Source organism: Nomascus leucogenys, chromosome 22a (assembly GCF_006542625.1).
Source record: "Nomascus leucogenys isolate Asia chromosome 22a, Asia_NLE_v1, whole genome shotgun sequence".
NCBI lineage: Eukaryota > Metazoa > Chordata > Mammalia > Primates > Hylobatidae > Nomascus > Nomascus leucogenys.
Genome location: NC_044402.1, coordinates 26748910 through 26771018, shown reverse-complemented (window position 1 = coordinate 26771018; position 22109 = coordinate 26748910). Strand labels below are relative to the sequence as shown.

At 38.8% G+C, this 22109-nt stretch overlaps 1 protein-coding gene across 30 annotated transcripts in view; it reads left to right on the top strand.

Moving 5' to 3' along the window:
- NRXN3 (neurexin 3) overlaps window positions 1-22109 on the top strand; it is a 1697203-nt gene that overhangs the window by 641606 nt on the left and 1033488 nt on the right. For 26 of the 30 annotated variants that reach the window (XM_030804204.1, XM_030804198.1, XM_030804203.1 and 23 more), the window contains 2 exons: window positions 7297-7500; window positions 13952-13978. In XM_030804204.1, the coding sequence (XP_030660064.1) occupies window positions 7297-7500; window positions 13952-13978 (231 nt within the window). The remainder of the gene's footprint in view (window positions 1-7296; window positions 7501-13951; window positions 13979-22109) is intronic. The other 4 variants (XM_030804215.1, XM_030804199.1, XM_030804196.1 and 1 more) reach the window with 1 other exon arrangement.

Below are 22109 nucleotides of genomic sequence, written 5' to 3'. Positions count from 1 at the left end.
TACCTGCCAGTTACCAGTCTAAGGCTACAGTTTAACCCCAGAAGGGGCAGGCTACTAGTGCCTCTCATTTTCCCCAGATCCATGTTGCAGAAGCGGTATTCTGGGTAGGCATAGCCAAGAACATTGGGCTCACTTCTTTTATCCAGCCCCCGTTTATAGGGTATAAGCTCTATCCCAATTGTGGCAGACCAATAATAATGCGTGTCCAATTGTCTCTTCCTCAGCTTGCTCATAGGGCAGAGGTTCCATGCTGGGAAGGGCAAGCTGAAAAGGCCAGAGTCCACCATCTTTCCCAACTGCCCATTTATACAATGGTAGTGTCACTCGGGTGGAAGTGGGCCACTATTTGTGCAACCAACTGGGATGTAATGGCACAGAAATTCTGCCCAGGGATAGATGCAGACTATAACAATAAGAGTTTACACTCTGCCCGGAGTCACTGACTATCTGGAACAGAAGTTAGAGAAGTTCATGGCTAAGGGTTTTCTTAAACAATGGAGATCATGATGGCAAGCAGCTGATAGGGAGCAGGCAGCTCTATGATACCAGTAGCGGTGAGCAAACTGGTAAAGCAGCCAGAAGTCGAGTAGAGAGAATCAGGGAATGAGAAAGCCCTGAAGAGCCCTCTGGGGATCACACTTATCCCTGAGGGTCTGGAAAGTTGTACATATTTGCAGGGCTACGCAACTCCAATGTAATTAGAGTAAGACACAGGGCAGATTTGAAAGCATTCTCAAGCCATATACAGATGCATCATCCAGGAGAAAGAGTCTTGTTGGTTCAGAAGGCTTAAACATGATCTCTCAACCAACACTGGCAGAACAATAAGCTACTCTTACCCAGGTGCTATTCCTAGGAAAACAAGCTTAAAAACAAAATCATTCATTCTTGGTGGTCTGGAAGACTATTTATTCTGAAGGCTGAAACTTCTCAAGAATGATGGGAGGATAATTTCTAAGCTAATAGTCCTTGGCTGAACATGAGGCAAGATCATAAACTTCCTCAAAGCAGTCTCCAAGTCACACATATCCAACAGACAAAAGGTAAAAATCTAACTGACCAAGGGGGCTTAAGTACAGTGTTTGATCAATAAGTTACTTATATTGATACAGGGGCAGCACTCACAGGAAGGCAAGCCAAAAGATAAAAACAGGGGAACCTTTCTGAGGGGGGAGACGAGAGCCGTCTGCTGAGAATATACAAGTCTCAGAATTATGTCTATCAAATCACTAAATAAATGAACATATGAACAAACAATTAGAAATAAACCTAGAGGAACAGGGTTAGTGTCCAGACTTGTTACAATGTATTATCTAAAATGTCCAGCTTTCGATAAAAAGGAGAATGCAAATAAACAGGAAGTGTGACCCATACACAGAAATAAATGCAGGCAATAGAAACTGCCTTTGAGCGGGCTCATATATTGGACTTAATAGACAAAGAATACATGTAACTATTATAAATATATTCAAATAACTAAGGAAATTATGCTTAAAAATTAAAGGAAAATGAGAACAATGATTCATCAAGTAGATAATAAAATAATAAAAATTTTAATACATATTGTATACGTCTATTCATCTGTCTTCCAATAGAAATTTTAGAGTTGAAAAGCACAAAAACCTAAATGAAAAATTCACTAGAAGAGCTCAATGGTAGATTAGAGTTGGCAGAAAATAAAATAATTGTATTAGTCTGTTCTCATACTACTGATAAAGGCATACCTGAGACTGGGTGATTGGTAAGAAAAAAGAGGTTTAACGGACTCACAATCATGTTGGAAGGTAAAAGTCACCTCTTACATGGTGGCAGACAAGAGAGAAAATGAGAGCCAGGCAAAAGGGGTTTCCCCTTATAAAACCATCAGATACATTTGTGAGACTTACTCACTATGATGAGTAGAGCATGGGGGAAATTGCCCCCATGATTCAATTATCTCCTACCAGGTCCCTCCCACAAGATGTGGGAATTATGAGAGCTACAATTCAAGATGAGATTTGGGTAGAAACACAGCTAACCCATATCATTCCATCCCTGGCCCCTCCCAAATCTTATGTCCTCACATTTCAAAACCCATCATGCCTTCCCAACAGTTCCCCAAAGTCTTAACTCATTTTGGCATTAACTCAGAAGTCCAAAGAACAAAGTCTCATCTGAGGCAAGGCAAGTCTCTTCTGCCTATGAGCCTGTAAAATCAAAAGCAAGTTAGTTACTTCCTAAATACATTCAGGGTACAGGCATTGGGTAAATATAGCCATTCCAAAGGGGAGAAATTGGCCAAAACAAAGGGGCTACAGGCTCCATTCAAGTCCCAAACCCAGTAAGTCAGTCGTTAAACCTTAAAATTCCAAAATGATCTCCTTTGACTCCATATCTCACATCTGGGTAATGCTGATGCAAGAGGTGGGTTCCCATGGCCTTGGGCAGCTCCACCCCTGTGGCTTTGCAGAGTACAACTCCCCTCCTGGCAGCTTTCATGGGCTGGTTTTGAGTGTGCAGGGCTTTTCTAGGTACACAGTGCAAGCTGTCAGTGGATTTACCATCCTGGGGTCTGGAGGACAGTGGCCTTCTTCTCACGGCTCCACTAGGCAGTGCCCCAGTGGGGACTCTGTTTGGGGGCTCACACCCCACATTTCCCTTCGGCACTGCCCTAGCAGAGGCTCTCCATGAGGGCTCTACCCCTGGAGCCCATCTCTGCCTAGACATCCAGGCATTTCCATACATGCTCTGAAATCTAGGTGGAGGCTCCCAACCTTAGTTCTTGACTTCTGTGTACCCGCAGGCTCAATACCACATGGAAGCTGCCAAGGCTTGTGGGGCTTGAACCATCTGAAGCCACGGCCTGAGCTCTACCTTGTCCCCTTTTAGCCATAGCTAGAGTGGTTGGGACACAGGGCACCAAATCCCTAGGCTGCACACAGCGAGGGGCGGGGGTGTGTGGCTCAGCCCACAAAACCATTGTTTCCTCCTAGGCCTCTGGGGCACCTGCGGTTGGAGAGGCTGCCATAAAGGTCTCTGACATGCCCTGGAAATATTTTCCTTATTGTTTTGGCGATTAACATTTGACCCCTTATTACTTATGTAAATTTATGCAGCTGGCTTGAATTTCTCCTCAGAAAATGGGTTTTTCTTTTCTATCACATTGTCGGGCTGCAATTTTTTTGAACCTTTATGTTCTATTTTGCTTTTAAAACTGAATGCTTTTAATGACACCCAAGTTACCTCTTGAATCCTTTGCAGTTCCAAAGTTGCTTCCACATTTTCAGGTATCTTTACAGCAGTGCCTCACTCCCAGTACTAATTTACTGTATTAGTCCATTTTCATGCTGCTGATAAAGATGTACTTGAGACTGGATAATTTATAAAGAAAAATATGTTTCATGGATTCACAGTTCCATGTGGCTGGGGACACCTCACAATCATGGCAGAAGTCAAAAGGCCTGTCTTATATCATGGTAGACAAGAGAGAAAATGAGAGCTAAGCAAAAGGGGTTTTTCCTTATAAAACCATCAGATCTTGTGAGACTTATTCACTACCATGAGAACAGTATGGGGGAAACTGCCCGCATGATTCAATTATTTCCCACTGGGTCCCTCCCCCAATATGTGAGAATTATTGGAACTACAATTCAAGATGAGGTTTGGGTGGGCACACAGCCAAATCGTATCAATAATCAAACTTGAAAATAGAACAATAGAGATTATGCAATCTGAATAGAAGAAATAAAAATTTTGTATATTTATAATATATAACTTTAATGAATGGCTTGTTTGTATATGCATGCACATACAAACACAAGAACTTCTATCATGAAGCGTTATGGATGTGCTTTGGTGCTTGGAAATATGGGTGTGATCCAGGCATAGCTCTATGACAATTTGGCAGGACTGTTAAGTATACAGCTGGGAGAATCAGACTGCCTGCATGCAACTCCCAGCTCTGCCATTTATTAGCCACGTTACTTGATATCTAGAAAATGTGATAATAATGTCTTCATGGTGTTCTTGAAGATTAAATGACTTCGTAATTCATATAAAGTCTTAGAAAGCACCAGGCAAATAGTAAATGCTAAATTTTAGGTATCATTATTGATCTTCTTTTGATTTAGGTAAAAGATTTGTTTCATTTTGCTTCACATCTGGATCATGTGTTAAATTTCGATTGTTTCCAATCTAAGAAGAGATCTTCATAATATGTCTTATTGTAATGGTGTTTGCAACTGTCACACTTTTATCTGTAATCCCTTTACAGTTTGCAAATTGTAATGTGCGGCTATTAGCATGTCATGAGTTTTACCTGGGAGATGGCTGATTTTCAGGAACATCATAAGTGCATTTATATTACTTTTCATTTTTTGTGTGGTATCTAAACAGGGTAGGGGTATGATAACAACACAGACTATTTTGGGACCCTTCATTGTGGTCTGCCTGACTCTTGTTTCTCCCTGTTTCAATTCTTTCTAGATATGAGGGTAGGGGTGTTTTTGTCTTTTGTTCACTGTTATGTCTATCACCTAGAATGGTGCCTGGCAATCAGTAAGCACAGAAGAATATATCATAGTATCTCATAATCTAAAACCATTTACTTTCCAGTAGATACCCAAGTCCTTTGATTTTATTCCGGTCTCAAACTACTTTACATGATAACCGTTTTTAAAAATATATGTCTGATGCTGTTTTAGCCTGTTTTCACACTGCTGTAAAGAAATACGTGAGGCCGGGTGCAGTGGTTCATGCCTGTAATCCCAGCACTTTGGGAGGCCAAGGAGGGTGGATCAAGAGGTCATGAGATTGAGGCCATCCTGGCTAACACGGTGAAACCCCGTCTCTACTAAAAATTCAAAAAAATTAGCCAGGCATGGTGGCAGGCACCTGTAGTCCCAGCTACTTGGGAGGCTGAAGAAAGAGAATGGCACGAACCCGGGAAGCGGAGCTTGCAGTGAGCCGAGATCGTGCCACCGCACTCCAGCCTGGATGACAGAGCGAGACTCCGTCTCAAAAGAAGAAAAAGAAATAAATACATGAGACTGGTAATTTATAAAGGAAAGTTTAATTGACTCCCAGTTCTGCGTGGCTTGGGAGGCCTCAGGAAACTTACAATCGTGATGGAAAGGGAAGCTGGCATCTTTTTCACAGGGCGGCAGGAGAGAAAAGAGCATGTGAAGGGAGGAAACTGTCAAACACAAAACCATCAGATACTGTGAGAACTCATGAGAACAGCATGGGGGAAACCACCTCCACAATCCAATCATCTCCCACTAGGCCCCTCATTCGACACATGGGGATTGTGAAAATTACAATTTGAGATGAGATTTGGGTGGGGACACAGAACCAAACCACATCAGATGTTTCTGTTAAATTGAATAGTTTGTTCTAATCTGAGCATCCTCCTTCTTTCTTTCCTTTATGTCTATAGAGATACTACCTGATCTACCTGTTCAATATGATGCCATTGCTTCTTTCATTACAATCCCTACCCATCTACCAAGACCAGCACAGACTCTATCCCATCTACCTTAATTGCTTTCATCCTTCATCTTCCCTCCTCTGAATGTTACTTGCTTTGTATTTATTTCCTGTGTCATTTAACCACTTGTATGTTCCAGTACAGTTACTTGTGCATTCTGTATCTCCCTTTAGAACAGGGACCTTGTCTGTTTCACCTTTGTATTCTCCATAGTGCATGTAGGTAGCAAATATTTGACAACAGCAAATATTTAGTAAAGACCTACTCAGTGACAGATACTGAACCCAATGACTGGTTTGCTTCCTAGGAATGTGAGTGATATTGTCTTCCTGTGTTTTCTAAAATTATTTGCCTAGTGAATGTTTAAACAAATTCACATGTTGCATATCATAGTGTTTCAAAACAGTCCCTGGACTTGGTATCAGGTATACTGAGTCAAATCCAGGGAGGCTGTGTGACTTTGGGATAATAACATACCCCTTTAAGAGTCTTGGTTTTCCCAAACACCGCATGTTCTCACTCATAGGTGGGAATTGAACACTGAGTCCACATGGACACAGGAAGGGGAACATCACACACCGGGGCCTGTTGTGGGGTGGGGGGAGGGGAGAGGAATAGCATTAGGAGATATACCTAATGTTAAATGACGAGTTAATGGGTGCAGCACACCAACATGGCACATGTATACATATGTAACTAACCTGCACGTTGTGCACATGTACCCTAAAACTTAAAGTATAATAATAATAATAAAAAGTCTTGGTTTTCTTGTCTGAAAGTAGGAATAATAGAATCACACTATAGTGTTAATTGAGGTAACAAATGGTCAGTAACCTTAGACTGAGGAAGGTATCAAATAAAAGTGAGTTTTCAGCCAGGCGCAGTGGGCTCACATCTGTAATCCCAGCACTTTGGGAGGCCAAGGTGGGTGGATTGTTTGAGGTCAGGAGTTCAAGACCAGCCTGGCCAACATGGCAAAACCCCATCTCTACAAAATATCTAAAAATCAGCTGGGCATGGTGGCATGCACCTGTAATCCTAGCTACTCGGTAGGCTGAGGCAGGAGAATTGCTTGAACCAGGGAGGCAGAGGCTGCAGTGAGCCAAGATCACACTGCTGCACTCCAGCCTATGCAACAGAGTGAGACTGTCTCAAAAAAATAAAAAATGAAAATAAGTCAGTTTTCCTCTTTCCCTATTTGAACAAAAGTAAAATGAGTTTTTCAAGGGTGTCATTAGCTTTATGTTATTGTTCTAACTCTGCCTCTATCAGATATTTTTTGAATGGGCCAAACTCTTACAATGGCTGGACACTGGGGATGTTATGATGCCAGACCATGGTGCTACTTTTTCCTTCCTTTAAAAGCTCTCTGGTAAATATTGATTTGTCTTCTCTGGTGGTTATAAACTGCTTCTCTTCTCCTATTCTTCATGAAATACAGGGATTCTAAGTTTTGTTTTATGTACTTGTGTTTTATCTATTGCATACAGAATTGCAAACAATACTATTTGTGCGGGCGTTTTGACTTTTTCAAAATATCTTCATATCCATTATTTAATTTGGTACCCTTCACAGGTCTATGAGCCTGGTAGGGCAGGTACCAGTGTCATCATAATCCCCTTACAAATGAAGAAATAGAGCCTCAGAGTTTAAGTGGTCTGCCCAGGGTCACACAGATAAAAAAGGGGCAACAACAAGGGTTCATCAAACACAAGTCACTAGGCTACAAATCTGGCACCCTCTCTGCTCTGCTTAGCCTGAAAGCAAAGGGGTATTTGGCAACTGTAACATCCGTCATCCTAACGATCTTCTCCATTCTTCTTTGGCAGAGGCATCCATCCTGAGCTATGATGGTAGCATGTACATGAAGATCATCATGCCCATGGTCATGCATACTGAGGCAGAGGATGTGTCCTTCCGCTTCATGTCCCAGCGAGCTTATGGGCTGCTGGTGGCTACGACCTCCAGGGACTCTGCTGACACCCTGCGTCTGGAGCTGGATGGGGGGCGTGTCAAGCTCATGGTTAACTTAGGTATCGTATGAAGTACCCTCTGCCACTCCGTTTGGGCTTGTCTTCCCTTTCTTTTCTGATTTTCATTGGTTTGATTGAATTCTTTGTTTGTTTCTTGAAAGTTAGCTGCTCACCTCTTGTTTAATAGACCCAGGATAAAACCCAACAGCAACAATCACCTTCTCCTTGTTTCTGCATGAGGTTTTGATGTCAATTTCTGGTTTCTGACAGTGGTGATTTCTTTACTAGATTATTTGTTTTCTAAGTTTCCTTTCTTGGTTTTTTGGAATCGTTTAGCTTTGTGTAAAACACGCTACTTTGGTCCATCTTTTGATCAATCATATTCCCATAAGTCCAGCTCCTCAGTCACCACTCAAAACAGTCAAAGCTGAGGGCAGGGAGGGGGCAGGAAGTGGAGGCAAAATGTTGACGGTGGGGTTGTAGGAAATTAAACTATGTGGGTAGGGTGAGAAGTACATTGTTTCTAGCTACACAGTTACTATTCAAATGGAGAATTCTGGTGGCCTTGATGACACTGATATCTCCTTTGACTTTCTCCTAGAGGGAGGACAAGTAGATTGTTGTTCCCTTGGAAAATAATTCCCTAAGTTGAGAGCCTGTGACACGTGGAAGGAAAATGTGTCTCCTGATACGTATACCCATTTTTCTTCTTGACATTCTTAACCATCACTCAGCATCCCCTTGTGCAAAGATTGTTACCTCGTACTATCACTCACTAATAACTCTCTTCTTCTCATATAATACAGATCTATTTTATCTCAGAGTTGAAAAATTATGACTTCAAATTTGTGGCTTTATTAGAATAGGATTTTCTCTTTCATTGTAATTACCTATAACAGAATCTTTGGAAATTTTCCTTTTTATGGCCTCATATTCTCTTCTGCTATTGACCTTTACTGAATTCTAATTGATATTCTATATAGATTGGGGTCCTCTTGGTTTCTGGCAAGGAAAAAACCCTCCATTTCTGCTGTTTCTAATCAGCAGAAAGTCAATACCCAGCATTGATAAGATTAGTGAGATAGCTGGGTCCAAACTTTCTAAGCTAGTGAATTTATTTGGGTACGTAGAATATGTTTGGATATAGTGATATCTTATAAAGATTTCAGTGAAATGGTTTGTCAGAGCCATGGAGAAAAAATGATGAACAAATGTACCAGATGCAAGATCATATGTAGGCCCAGATGTCCTGGTGGGAAGGTGGGGTTTTTGAATCCATACCAATCTTATCTGCTGTCAGGTCAACTGGACACACTTGGAAAATGCCTACACCATAAACCTAAAATCTCTGGGACACAAAGGACTGTTTTGAGCAGTGACTTCTTTAGTTATGTCTTTTGTTTTTCTTCTAGTTTGCAGTGTTTACAATACTGTGCCCTTTTTCTTGTGCAACTTCATTTGATTTCTGTTGTCAGTGTGTCTCTTGGTTTTTCTTTTGTTTGTGTATATGTGTGTTTGGTCATTTTAGGTTATATTTTTTTCTTTTGCTGGATCTTTTTGTGTGCCGTGTGTTCCTGAGTTTCCAATCCTCCCCGCCATCAACCATGGTAAATCAAAAGATGGTATTCAACCCTTCAAAGGCCCAAAGCCTGCGGCCCGCATAGCAAACAGCCTTGAGAACAGAGCGTACTGAGCAGCCTACAGAGACTGGCATACCCCTGACCCTACTACCTTCCATCCCTGCACCATCCTCCCCAACTTAAATCAATATAAGAGTGTGTTACCTAAAACCAACAGCCAGCAGCTGATTATCTCCTTCTCAGAAAAAAACAACAGAAAAAATAAAAAACCAGAACCAAATACAAACCCACAACTAGCTCACTGAAAAAGATGATGAAGACAATTTTTATCTCTGGATCTACTTCAAAGTCAGAGAGAGACAAACATATGAGAATGATTCAGCCCCACGGGATCCTGAGGGAGTGTACACAGTGTCATTAAACAGACTTTTTTTTTTCCCCCATTAGATGTTGTTTAGTAAAGATTAGAGTGTCAACTTTGACAGGTCTCACATCTTAGAAGGAAAAACTGGGGTCAGTGGGGGTAGAAATAAAAGTGTATAAGAAATAAGGAAATAAGTTTACAGATTCTCATTGTCACACACACACACACACACATACACCTTTAGTTGGTCATACATCCCACATGCATTTCTAGAAGCATTATTTTTGTGTTTTAAACTCTAGTCAAAGTCTGAGAGATGTGCTTTTCCAACAGACTTTGCTTTTTTTTTTTCCCCCCTTTGGCTTCTTTTGTTGCAATTTCAATCTAGCTCCTGCTGAGTTGAACCATCTCAGGCAAAAGAGAGAGGTAGCCTCTCTGTAGAGAGCACTGTGCTTGTCCAGAAGCCATAGTTAATTTTTTTACACCAAAGGACAGGTTCATCATAATTACTGGTTTGAATTTATTTAACTTTCTTTCCAACCTGACATGGAAAACTGAACTTAAACTCTTATGCTTGTGTAAATGCAGCTCTTCATATCCACGCCTTGTTTAAAGGTTTTTCTTCCGTCCTCTCCCCAAAATATACCGCTTTGTAAATATTTTCTTTCTCTTTGCCATGAATTTGTATTTCATTTTTCTCAATTATAGAAGAAAATGTATCCAAGTAGAATTTGTCTTCACATGCGTTCCACCAAAATTAATTTCAAATGATCACTTTGTTCCCTCACTCTATTCAAGTTGTGTCTTTTTTTCTAGCCCGTGCACTAACAATATTTTAGTTTATTTCAAATTGATCACACATATGCATTCATGATATAAAAGCCTAGTATATATTTCTCTGATGTAACATATCTTCCAAATGTCAAGGAGAGTAGGGTTTTCCAATGGCTTTATCTTCTGCAGGCAGCCATATGTGGTGCTAACGGGTATGAGAAATATCCTGTAACTCAGCACAACTTTTAAAAAGTTGTGAGGTTGACTATTGATCAACCATATTTTGATCCTTTAGAATTATAAGCTATAACATTTTATTATTACAGCATATTTAAAGATTTAAAAGACCTTATTTTAATCTCATGATCTCATGGATCTCATGAGATTAATGATGATCTAATGATAATTTTGTGAGATAAATCAAGCAAGTGTTTTTATGCTTACTTTTACAGATGTGTAGCACAGACAGAAATATATTACTTTTGAAAGCTTACATAAAAAGTTGAAGACAGAGCTGGAACTAGAACCCATGTCTCTAAACTGCTATATCAGCCTGCGTTATTTGTTCCCTTCACAGATCAGCACTGTGGGTCAATGATGTGTCAGTCTTAATGGCTTCCAATTGTTTTTATGATGGTCACCTTTGAAACACACAGAGAGAATCTCTATTTTCCTCAGTGCCCAGTTTGAATTGAGCTGCACTAGAGAAAAGACAGTTGATATGGACAAAACCTTTAAAAGATCCTTAGCAGAGTGCCAGGAGCCCTTCTTCAATGGCAGACTCTGAGGGAGTGGCATGTAGTTTGGTTAATTGCATTTGAATTCTCCAGATGTTCTCTCTCTGGAAATGTGGACTTGCTACTACTGTTTACCATACACATTAATGAAGACACACAGCTCTTAGAAACATTTACCTCTTGCATGCTCGACCCAAAGCTCAACAATGAGAAAAGCTTTCTTGGCCAGGCGCCTTAATCTATAATTACAGACACTTACGCCTGTAATCCCAGCACTTTGGGAGGCCGAGTCGGCCCATCACGAGGTCAGGAGACCAGCCTGGCCAACATGATGAAACCTCATCTCTACTAAAATACAAAAATTACCTGGGCATGGTGGTGCACGCCTGTGATCCCAGCTGCTCGGGAGGCTGAGGCAGGAGAACTGCTTGAACACAGGAGGTGGAGGTTGCAGTGAGCCGAGATCTCACCATTGCACTCAAGCCTCGGCAATAGAGTGAGATTCTGTCTCAAAAAAAAAAAAAAAGGAAAAACTTTCTATCATTTACCATGATTTAAAACAAAACAAAATTAAAACAGGCAACACACAGATATATGAACACATACACATCAAAAGATATGCCAAGACTTAGGCAGACTTTTTTCAAGCAAAAATCTGGCTGCTACCAAACGTAGATTTAACGGAAATTGCCTTCCCAACTCAGTTCTTTGACTCGTGTTTTTTATTTAAAAAAACCCCACATATATAAATGTGTATGTGTGTGTGTCTATATACACATGCACACACACACACATATTTATACGTATATACATACACATTCAGTAACAAGAACACCCCCTCAGAGCCTATCAAGAAGGCTCTGGGATATATTTTCCTTCTCAAACCACTTGTTCTTCAGGTAAAATAACAAAGTAATGCTTCACATATTGATGTAAAGTAAACAAACTGTCTGCCATCTTGAAAGCGCTAAGCTCTTACATTGGTTTAAAGACCCCATCCACTTTACATGAAATCATTTGGGTGATCAAGAAAGATGAGCCCAAGCCACCACCTCTCACTAGGCCAGCTTCTTGTCTAATAATAAAATCCTCAGCTACGCAGAAGCCGAAGACAAAACCCACTTATTGTTTGCAGTCCTTGGGTTTGTTGCTTTAGGCTCACTCTTCCTCTCTCATAAGCGTGCCCATACACCAGTTTCCTCTCTCTCTTTAATATGTCAGGAAGGGACATTTCTCCAGCTTTGGGTGGTGGTAGGTGCAGTCAGTAGCTGAAGCCATCACCTCTTCCTCCCTCCCTGCCCTCCCTCCTTCCAGTCCTCACCAGGGGCATGGCCTCCTCTGTCTGGTGATCGTACCGGTTGCTCCAGGGCTGTTTGCTCCCACTTTTCTGTTGCGGTTGACGACACATGACAAACCTAACCGCACGAAACCAAACCCAGATTTTTCTCAAGAGATGTTCTTCTCGGGAACAAATAAGCATTCTGCCTCCTTCCTTAGAATAACTGGGTGCTATAAATCGCTCCTCTCCAGATTTCACATAGCTTCATTTTCCCCTTTATTCTTGCTCCTTTAAAATCATTCACTTTGGGGAATTCAAATGGTGGCATCATCCTTGACAAGTCCTCTAAAAACTACTGGGTCAACCTGAAGCAGAAGAAGAGTACTTTGTGACTATATTTTCCCCTCTACCTTTCTAACTTAAAAAAAAATCATTTCGCTTCTACCTCTTAGTACATAACGGTAAACAAATCCTTATTGGAATTTCCACCATGATAAACCAACCTTAGGCTGAACCGTGCAGCTTGGTAACAAGTAACCTGAGACCTTTCTCTGACCTTTTCTGCCCAGTCCCCTGTTACGCCCACTGATTCTACTCGAGGACTTCTATGTTTTGTGTCCATGACTCCCAAGCAGAGATTAATACAATGATAGATATGCTGATCTCTGGCACAGAATACCTTGTCTGATTACTGGCTCTGGCCAGTTGGTCACTCTTTTCTTCCCTCCCTTTCCCATTTAAAAAAGTGAAACCAAAACCAAGAAATTTTCTCTCGTTAAGATGCAGAATCACAGAGTGAAATACTCAAGATGTCAAAGGTGCCGAGACCTCCTCCACACGTGCCTGTCTTGCCTTCTCCCTGAATGCTGTGGGCACTTGATTCAGTCTGCGTATTCAGGCAGGAAGACAGAGATGGGCTGCGCAGGGGGGTTGATCTGGGAGCCTTTGAATCACTAGCAATCAGAGAACCCAATTCATTGTGATAACATCATACAACTCCTTTGACCCTACACCCGACCCCACCTCTCTAAAATCTGGGATGGGTGTTTGTGCGGTTAGCTGTTTGCAAGTGGCCATTTTATGACAGGAAATGACCAGGTGGTGTTAACCCTTTCCTTACCATTAAGGAAGACGGCAAGTCTGCCTACCCAAATTTCTATAGCATTTGGGGCCCAACCTAAGGAGAGGGTGGAGGGAGTTTGTTTTTAGAAAAAGAGAAAGGGTTAAATACTTCACTGAGAAACTTCATGGTTTTAAAATGATACAATCAGTCAGACTGGTGATATATCTTTGGAATACTAATACAAAAATTGTGTTAATGCTACTTTAAAAACGAATTTTAAGAAAATAAATTATAGAGGAAAATAGAATATAACCTGCATTTGGTGGGGGAATTATTGCCTATTTTTCCAAGTTTAACAAAATTAATATTTCAAAGTCCAGGTTTGAGATACTTTATATAAATGAATAGCTTTTTTTGAAAAAAAAAAAAACATGCTTGGTGTCTACTGTGGATATATATGTATACCAGTATATATCTCTATACATATGTGTATATATATGTGTGTGTGTGTATATATATATGTATCCAACTTTACTAAACAATATACTGTACATATACACCCACCCTTAAACTTGTACATACTGTATATATATAAAATGGCCACATTTCTTACGTGTGTCTGTCCCCGGAAGGGTGGACTGATTGTTTTTGGATGTCTGCAGCTGTTACCTTGAAGGATGCAATTTCATCTTTCATTTATTTTTCCCCATCTAGACTGTATCAGGATAAACTGTAACTCCAGTAAGTTTTCCCTCAAGTTTCATTTTGTACTTTAAAAAAAAAAAAACTGACTTTATTTTGTTTACTGTTTTATGAGCTGTTTTTTATTTGAATTATTTTTTCTTTTAACAATGGAGTTGGGGGGATCTGGGGCTAAGAAGATGGGGGGCTGGGTGAGGGTGAAGGGCTGAGTGTGGTTTGGGGTGTGGTTTCTGAAATGAGGGCAGGTCCTCTTTACTTTCCTTGCATTTGCTCTATATGAAGAAAAGAAGGCAAGGGCACATAAATAATGAAATAATGAAAAATCAAGTTGAAATGATAATTTATTGTTTTTGGGAGGTAACTCTGAGAGTGAACAAAAAGCTTTAGGGCAACCAACATGCACTTCTCCACTACCAAACAGTTTAGAAAATAAAAGCACAGTTCTTGACCCACAGGTGGCTGCCAAATCTGACATTTCTTTCCTGGTGTTTATCTCTGTTGGGAACTTCTAGCAGAGTGGGCAGATCACTGCTATTGGTGATAAGGCAACACTTTAACCAAAGACTTGAGACACACTCAGTCTCTGCAAAAGGAAGAACTGCAGTATTATTTTCACCTTATCCCATTCAGATACCCTAGTTCTTGAAGAAGGGTCCTAACAAGGCACAGGATGAAAACTACTCATGTATTTCTTCCTCTTCCTTAGCAGTAAATATTAACTTGAGTCAACATAGAAGGGGAATATGAAGATAAATAGGAAGAATAGGCACAAGAGAACGAATAGGCCTAGATGATGAAAGGAAAAAAGGAAGAAATATGCTTTGAGTACTATAGCATATTATATTAGGCTTATTAATACTAACTACTGTAACAAGCAATCCCAACATTATAATGGCTCAACAGAAGAAGGGTTTATTTCTTGTTCAGTCAAAGTCCAATGCTAATTGATCGGTTTTCCCAGACAGCTCTCTTCAAAGAGGTAATTCAGGGATCTAGGATCCTTCCATGAGGTGGGTCCACCACCTGGGAGTTCTTTACTTCTGGCTGTATTCGTAGGGAAGAGAGAGAGAGAGAGCTTGGGTGGTTGTGCAGTAGGTTTTATTGCCTTCCCTGGAAGTAACAAACATCGCTTCTATACATATTTGGTTTGCTAGACATGAGTCCATCCTACATGCAAAGGAAGCTGGGAAATTTAGTCGGCTAGTGCACCCAGGAGAAGAAAAACTGGATTAGTTGATATCTAGCACATGTAATTCTCCATAGTATCTCATCATTTTTTAAATCCTTTCCTCACTAGGATCTTTCTGTAGGAATAAAAAGGAAAAATCCAACTTTTACATTTGGTTTACTTTTTGATTCCATCCTAGTAAGTCTTTTATAGGTACTAGTTTAAACTTCTTTCTTGGTAGAAGGTATATTATAGGCATGACAAACTAATAAAGCCCAATTCTACTTTTTGGGGGGCAAATGTTCCATCTAAGTTAACACAAAAAGAAGAGATTTAAAATATCGATATAAGCAACTGCTTACTAAATAGAGTGCTTTATCCTTGTCTTGGCATCACTTACAGTTATTTTAAGCAATGGCCTATTTTCTGTGTTTAAATATTTCTAATTAACCAGAAATTTGTCATGATATTTAGATCATTAAAAGCCTAATTGAAACATCCTTTCTCTCCAAAGCCTGGAGTTTTCTGTTCCTGTTTTTTTGGTTTGTTTGTTTTTTTAAGCAGCTTTATTGAGAAAAAATTTTCATACCACTACATTTACCCATCATAAACCTACAGTTCAAGGACTATAATTAAACTTATAAAGTTGTCCACATACCACCACAATCACATTTTAGAACATTTCCATCATCCCCAAGATTTCTTTTCTGCTCATTTGTAGCTAATCCCTGCTCCTACCCATGGTCCTAGGTAACTATTGGTGTGCTTTGTTCCAATAAATATGCCTTTTTTGGACATTTTATTTAAATGGAATTAGACAAATTGGTATATAGTCATTTGTATCTTGCTTCTTTAAAAATTTTTAATAGCATTTCTATGGAAATATTTTCTCTTTCCTTTTGCATTGGTTTTCAGAAGGAAATAAGGTGGAAACCCAGCATGAATGTGGAAAGCCTCGTATCCAAAGCTACATCTAGCATCTTCTAGCTTCAGAGACTTATTTGGAGAACAGGGAACTGAGGCAGTTATTTAATCAGGATATCAGGATTTGCTTTTGCTGCTCTATCCATGCTTTCTCATGAAGTCAATCCCATATATTCCACATGATCAGCCACAAAAAGTCATCATAAGATAACTTCCAGGATTATCTCTATTGGGAAGACAGTGACACAGATGACAGCAGGTTTTTTTAATCTGATAAAATATTTTCTATTTACATCCACCAAAAACAGCATTAAGAGGAAAGTATGTCAGCAACATTATATTCCCAGCTTTGATCACAAAATATAGAAAGAATATAACTGATTTCAATTCAATACTTACATAAAGAATCAAGATTAGATTTTGGAAATTATTTTTGATATTCTTGCCATAAACCTTTAATGTACTAAGAACATTAATTTTGTTGGAAATTTAATATCAGAGAAATAATACAGTGCTGAATGGTTGAACGGTGTTTGACTAGAAAAAACAAATACACATGGGTCTTTTAAACTAATCTAACACGTTTAGAGCTAAACAATGTAACCATGTATCTAGGGTTATGTAGAGTCACAAAGTAAATATAGTTCATTTTTTTCTGAAGCTAATTTTAATTTTTAATATGGAGTAAAAGTTTAAATTGAAACCAAATTGATATGCAGAAGAATGCAAATAAGCATACATCTTTAAGAAAAAAACATAAGAATTCAAAGACATTTCATTTTTATTGTGAATCTTCTATATTTCATCCCTGGTATTATTGGCATTTGAGTGGAAAAATTTGAGAAGACTATGCAATTAAATTTGGAGAGAAAAAGGGTATACGTGATCTGAACTTCTAAGCCCCTCTTCTTATTGACTCCATGTCAGATTTCATAGCTTGACCTGTTACAGGATCTCACATTGTCTCCGTAATAGGTGTGTCAGTCCTTACTCTTATCTGATTTTCAACTGTGAGGGTATTTACACCCTGGGTTTGAGAGGGAGGAGGCTTTCCCTCAGCCTTACCTCTTGCTGTTATTTCAACAGAAGTCATAGGGTACCTTGCTTAATTTTCAAAACAGAGCTTCTTTTTTTTCCCTTGAAGGGAAATACTGAATTAAATTTAAATCAAGGTGGATTATAAGTTTGTGAACTTTTTCAGTCATTCTTTTTTAGAATGCCTGTCTTCTGAAATGTCACTTGGGTAAAATACTGAATGACATCAGCTATTTTTTTTTCCTGTTCATCTGCCATAAAATGTTGTTTGTTCTGGGAAATGGCTATTTCCAAGGCATTCTGTGACACTCTTTAATGGAGACAAGAGCATGAAAAAGAAGGATGATCTTCCAGCATCAAGAGAAAACAATGCACCATGAGAGAGAACAGTGATCTTGAGGGGAAAAAAAGCAGTTTTTTTCTAGCCTTCTTCCTTTTGGCTTCACTTCCTGGACCTTTTGTCAGAGACTATGGCCCAGTTCCATGCCAAGTATTTCCTACCAAGAAGCAAAAACAATTTTCTAATCAGCTGTTCTTTCTCCCTTTCTTAACTTCTCTTTTTTAATACTTTGTCTTTCCTCATGGTATCTATGATATATTCATTATTATTCATTACAAATCCTACTACTCCTGCTTTCCAAATCCTCCAAGAATACCACACCATAAATTCCTCTCTAGTTACTATCAATAAACATATATTAGAGAATGTGCAAATCAAGGTCTTTGGTTGAATCAAGTTTGTTGCTGAATTTGATTCATCTGGCAGGAATGTATTTAAAGACACTTAATAACTATAGTTCTAGCTTAGAATTTATTTTTAAATTGCAAAAGAACAACAGAGTTGGCAGCCATCATGGTGAATTGAACTACAGGGTGACCTGAAACACTACTAAAGAAAACAGAACTGGCCTGATGTGGTGGCTCACGCCTGTAATCCCAGCACTTTGGGAGGCCGAGGCAGGCAGATTACGAGGTCAAGAGATCGAGACCATCCTGGCTAACGTGGTGAAACCTCATCTCTACTAAAAATACAAAAATTAGCCGGGTGTGGTGGTGCGCACCTGTAGTCCCAGCTACTTGGGAGGCTGAGGCAGGACAATTGCTTGAACCTGGGAGGCGGAGGTTGCAGTGAGCTGGGATCGTGCCATTGCACTCCAGCCTGGCGACCGAGCGAGACTCCATCTCAAAAACATAAACAAAAACAAAAAGAACCAGGGCTGTTTTCTGGAGAATTTCTGGTGGAAATGACCTGTTCCTATGGCTCTAGTTCCATAAGGCTGGCAGTAACCTAAGAGGCATGCAGTTCTGAAAACAGGTATGAACTTCTCATTGGTGTCATGAGTGCACAAGTGAAAGTATGGAAAATGACTTTTTGTCTTTGACCTTGTCAGATTGTGCCTCTGCCCTGTGATTTCCTAGCCACTAATTTATTCTATCCCTTTCAAGCCATGTGCAGTATGAATGAATATAGAGAACTAATAGTAATTAAATATATAAATAGCTTGCATGAATATAGTAAACACATATTAATGAATTTCAACTTTTTCTTTTTCTATTTCTCTTTCCTCTCAAACACTAATTCTTCTGTGTTGTGGCCATCTTCATTATCTTTCTAAAATGGAGTGTATATGTGGCATGGGAATTGTGAGTTTGTGTATATGCCTGATTATTTAGGTATATGCAACAGTGTCTCTCTCATTAATTACTTTGAACCTGAAGACCCACTAATTTATCTGTGACAAGGTTTATTTTTTCTTCTTAGACACAAAGGAGAAAGGAAATAGATTGCTGTACAAAAATATATTGACCTTAAGACACTCAAGTGCCACAATAGAGTTATTTGTGTCAGAGAATAGCTTTGATGATCTTGTGTATTCTCTATATATGCTGATGTCTTTGATTCATCATAAAGGTGCACAGTAATCTCAGAGATGTATGAAAATAACATCACAAGGATATGATATCTGCAAATTTTATCTCCCAAGGCTACTAGTGTTTGAGTATTTCTCTTCTTGGACTTTCTTGGATAATTTCTTTTTCTTTCTTTCTTTCTTTCTTTCTTTCTTTCTTTCTTTCTTTCTTTCTCTCTCTCTCTCTCTCTCTCTCTTTCTTTTTTTTTGCCTTTTCCCTTAGCTTCTCTGCCTTAAGTTTCTAAGCAGACTCCATTTCCAGTGCTTTGGAAAAGTCAACAGCACGTGGGTGGTTGTTGCTTAATTTAGGCATAGTTTAGTGAGCTGCAGTTTGTTATACTGGACTTATGGTTTTCTTCTCTTTCTTTTACTCTGTCTTTCCTCTCCATGGTACCAGAATGTGTTATTTCATCTTTATGAATGGTTTATCTGAGAATCTCAGAGCCGAATTGTTTAGCTCTTTACTTTAACTCAGAAACTCTTGCCTCAGACCAATAAGGAGGGCTGACTTCTTCACTATTAAAAGTCATTCTCAAAGGAAATTGTAGAACCCTCTTTGGTATCCATTTTAAAAGTCAAGTAATCATTACTGTTAGCCATTTACCTGGTGATACCACTTATTAGAATTTTAGCGGAGATGGAAAAGCAAGAGCCTATGTATAATAATGTATTCTCTGTCAAACTATAAGCAAGCTATAAGCATTACACTTCAGAGTTCCTCTCTTCATAACGCATATTTTTGCTTCTTTTGGTATGTCTTATATTTCTTGTAACACATAGAACACTTCAGGTGTAATGATATTTATTGTATCAATAACAGCCAGATTTTAGTATGATAGTGGGATGCTTCCTAAACATATACCATTAAACACTTCTTAATAAATATTAATTCAGATTGGTTTGTTTTAAAATAGTTAATAAGATTATACATGGAACAAAAGGCAAAATAGTGAAAATTCTTCCCACTCATCATATTCCTCAAACTCCTTTTCCCAAAGGCAACCAAATTTATCAGGGATTTTTGTATCTTCTTTCAGGGATAGCCTATGAGTATACAACATATAATTATACCCACATTCTTCTCCTCTTTCTTCTCCTTGTCTTCTTTCTGCTCCTCCTCCTTGACACAAATACCAACATGCTTTTCCACATCTTACTTATTTTTCCACTTAAAATGTCTTAGAGACTATTCCATGTAAGAATATACAGGTTTATTTTATTCCTTCTAATGGCCACATAACATTTCATTTTAGAGGGATGCTATATTTTATTAAATCAGCACCCTACATTTAAATTTTTCTCAGCTTTTTACTACTAAAAATGTAAGAAGTATATACTTTTGTTCGTTAGTTAATGCATACATGTATAAGAAGGTCTATTGGATAAATTCCTAAAAGAATTGCTGAGTCAAAAGACAAGTGCTTTATAAATATTGATATATATTACCAAACTGCACTCCAAAGAGGTTTTTCAAAGTTGTATTCCTACCAGCAATATATGTGTTTGCTTCTCCTCACTCTTGTAACACACATCATATTATCAAACTGTATTTTCATTTTCTTAAGATAGCTTTTCACAATGTTGCTGTCACATATTTATTTCCCATAAATCTTTTCCTTCCCTCCTTTTACGTCTTCAAATATACATAGGGATCATTGTCATTCATGACTTTGGTGACCACTTATATCAGAAATCTTTTAATAGCAATCTGCTATAGCAGCATTTCATATGTTAATCTTGTTTTAAAAAACGGGGATATTGTAGAAAAGTAGCAATATGTTACAGTAATTTTGTGTAATTTAGCTCCTATATTATTATTGATCTGTGTTGAGATCTCTGCACAGACGGGCATTTAGTGCAATTACAAAGATCAAGGAGGACACTGGAGCCAAATAGCCTGGATTCAACACTTGTCTATGCCACAAATGAGCTACATGTCTTTGACAAGTTACTTCAACTCTTAGTTTCCTCAATTGTAAGTTTCATATGAAATTTCAAAAGAATAAAGGGAATGGGATCTAGCACCAAATTAAAAAGTAAATGTGATGTGAACTTGAGGCATTAATTTACAAATAAGTGGTTTCCAAAAGAGAGTATGCTTTGTCTCATCAAAGGAAGAAGCAGGGGAAACAGCAAAAGAGGAGGAGAGAAATAACTTAAGTTAAAAGCACAAGCCCTCATAAGTTATGTCTTAGTCCATTTGGTGTTGCTATAATAGAATATTTGGGGCTAGGTAATTTATAAAGATAAGAGGTTTATTTGGTTCTTGATTCTGGTGGCTGAAATGTTCAAGATTGGGCAGTTGCATTTGGCGAGGGCTTCACGCTGCGTCCACTCATGGAGGAAGACAGAAGGGGAGCTGGTGTGTGCAAAAAGATCACATGGTGAGACAGGAAGCAAGAGAGAGAAACCAAAGAATATGGACTCTTTTTAACAACCCACTCTGAAGGTAACTGATCTATTCCCATGTACAAAGAGAAGTCACTAACCCCTGCCTGAGGGCATTAATCTATTGATGAGGGATTCACCCCGTGACTCAAATGCCTCCCACTAAGCACTGCCGCCACAGAGGGGAGCAAATTTCAACATGAGTTTTGGGAGAACAGACCATATCCAAACCATAGCAAGATACATGGATATAAACAAAGTTAATAGAGCTGCTGAATTCTAGGAAAGATTGCTAGACAAAGGAATAAATTTTTAATATCTGAACATCTTTACACTTGGAATTGAGGCAAGAAATTTCCACTTGGAATTGAGGCAAGAAATTTCCAGAATTATCTTGAGTTACTACAGGTGGTAGGAATATCTTAAGTTTCATAACTGGTTAAAATGTTTTAAATATTAAATATTATGATCTATTGGATTATAAAGGTATAGTCTAAAAGGTTGGACTACACTTTGTTACTAAAGCAAAAAAAACCCAATATTAAACAAGAAACTTAAAAAAAAAAGTATCTGAACATCTTAAAAATAGGAAAATATCCAGCCAATGGAGAAATTTTATATTGTTAAATATCAGATTAAGAGAGGCAGTATATAGATTCATATAACTGTTTATCAATCACAATTTGAACTGCTGTATTATGTTAAATTAGTGTACATGGTTTAGATATATCATATAAAGTTAGTG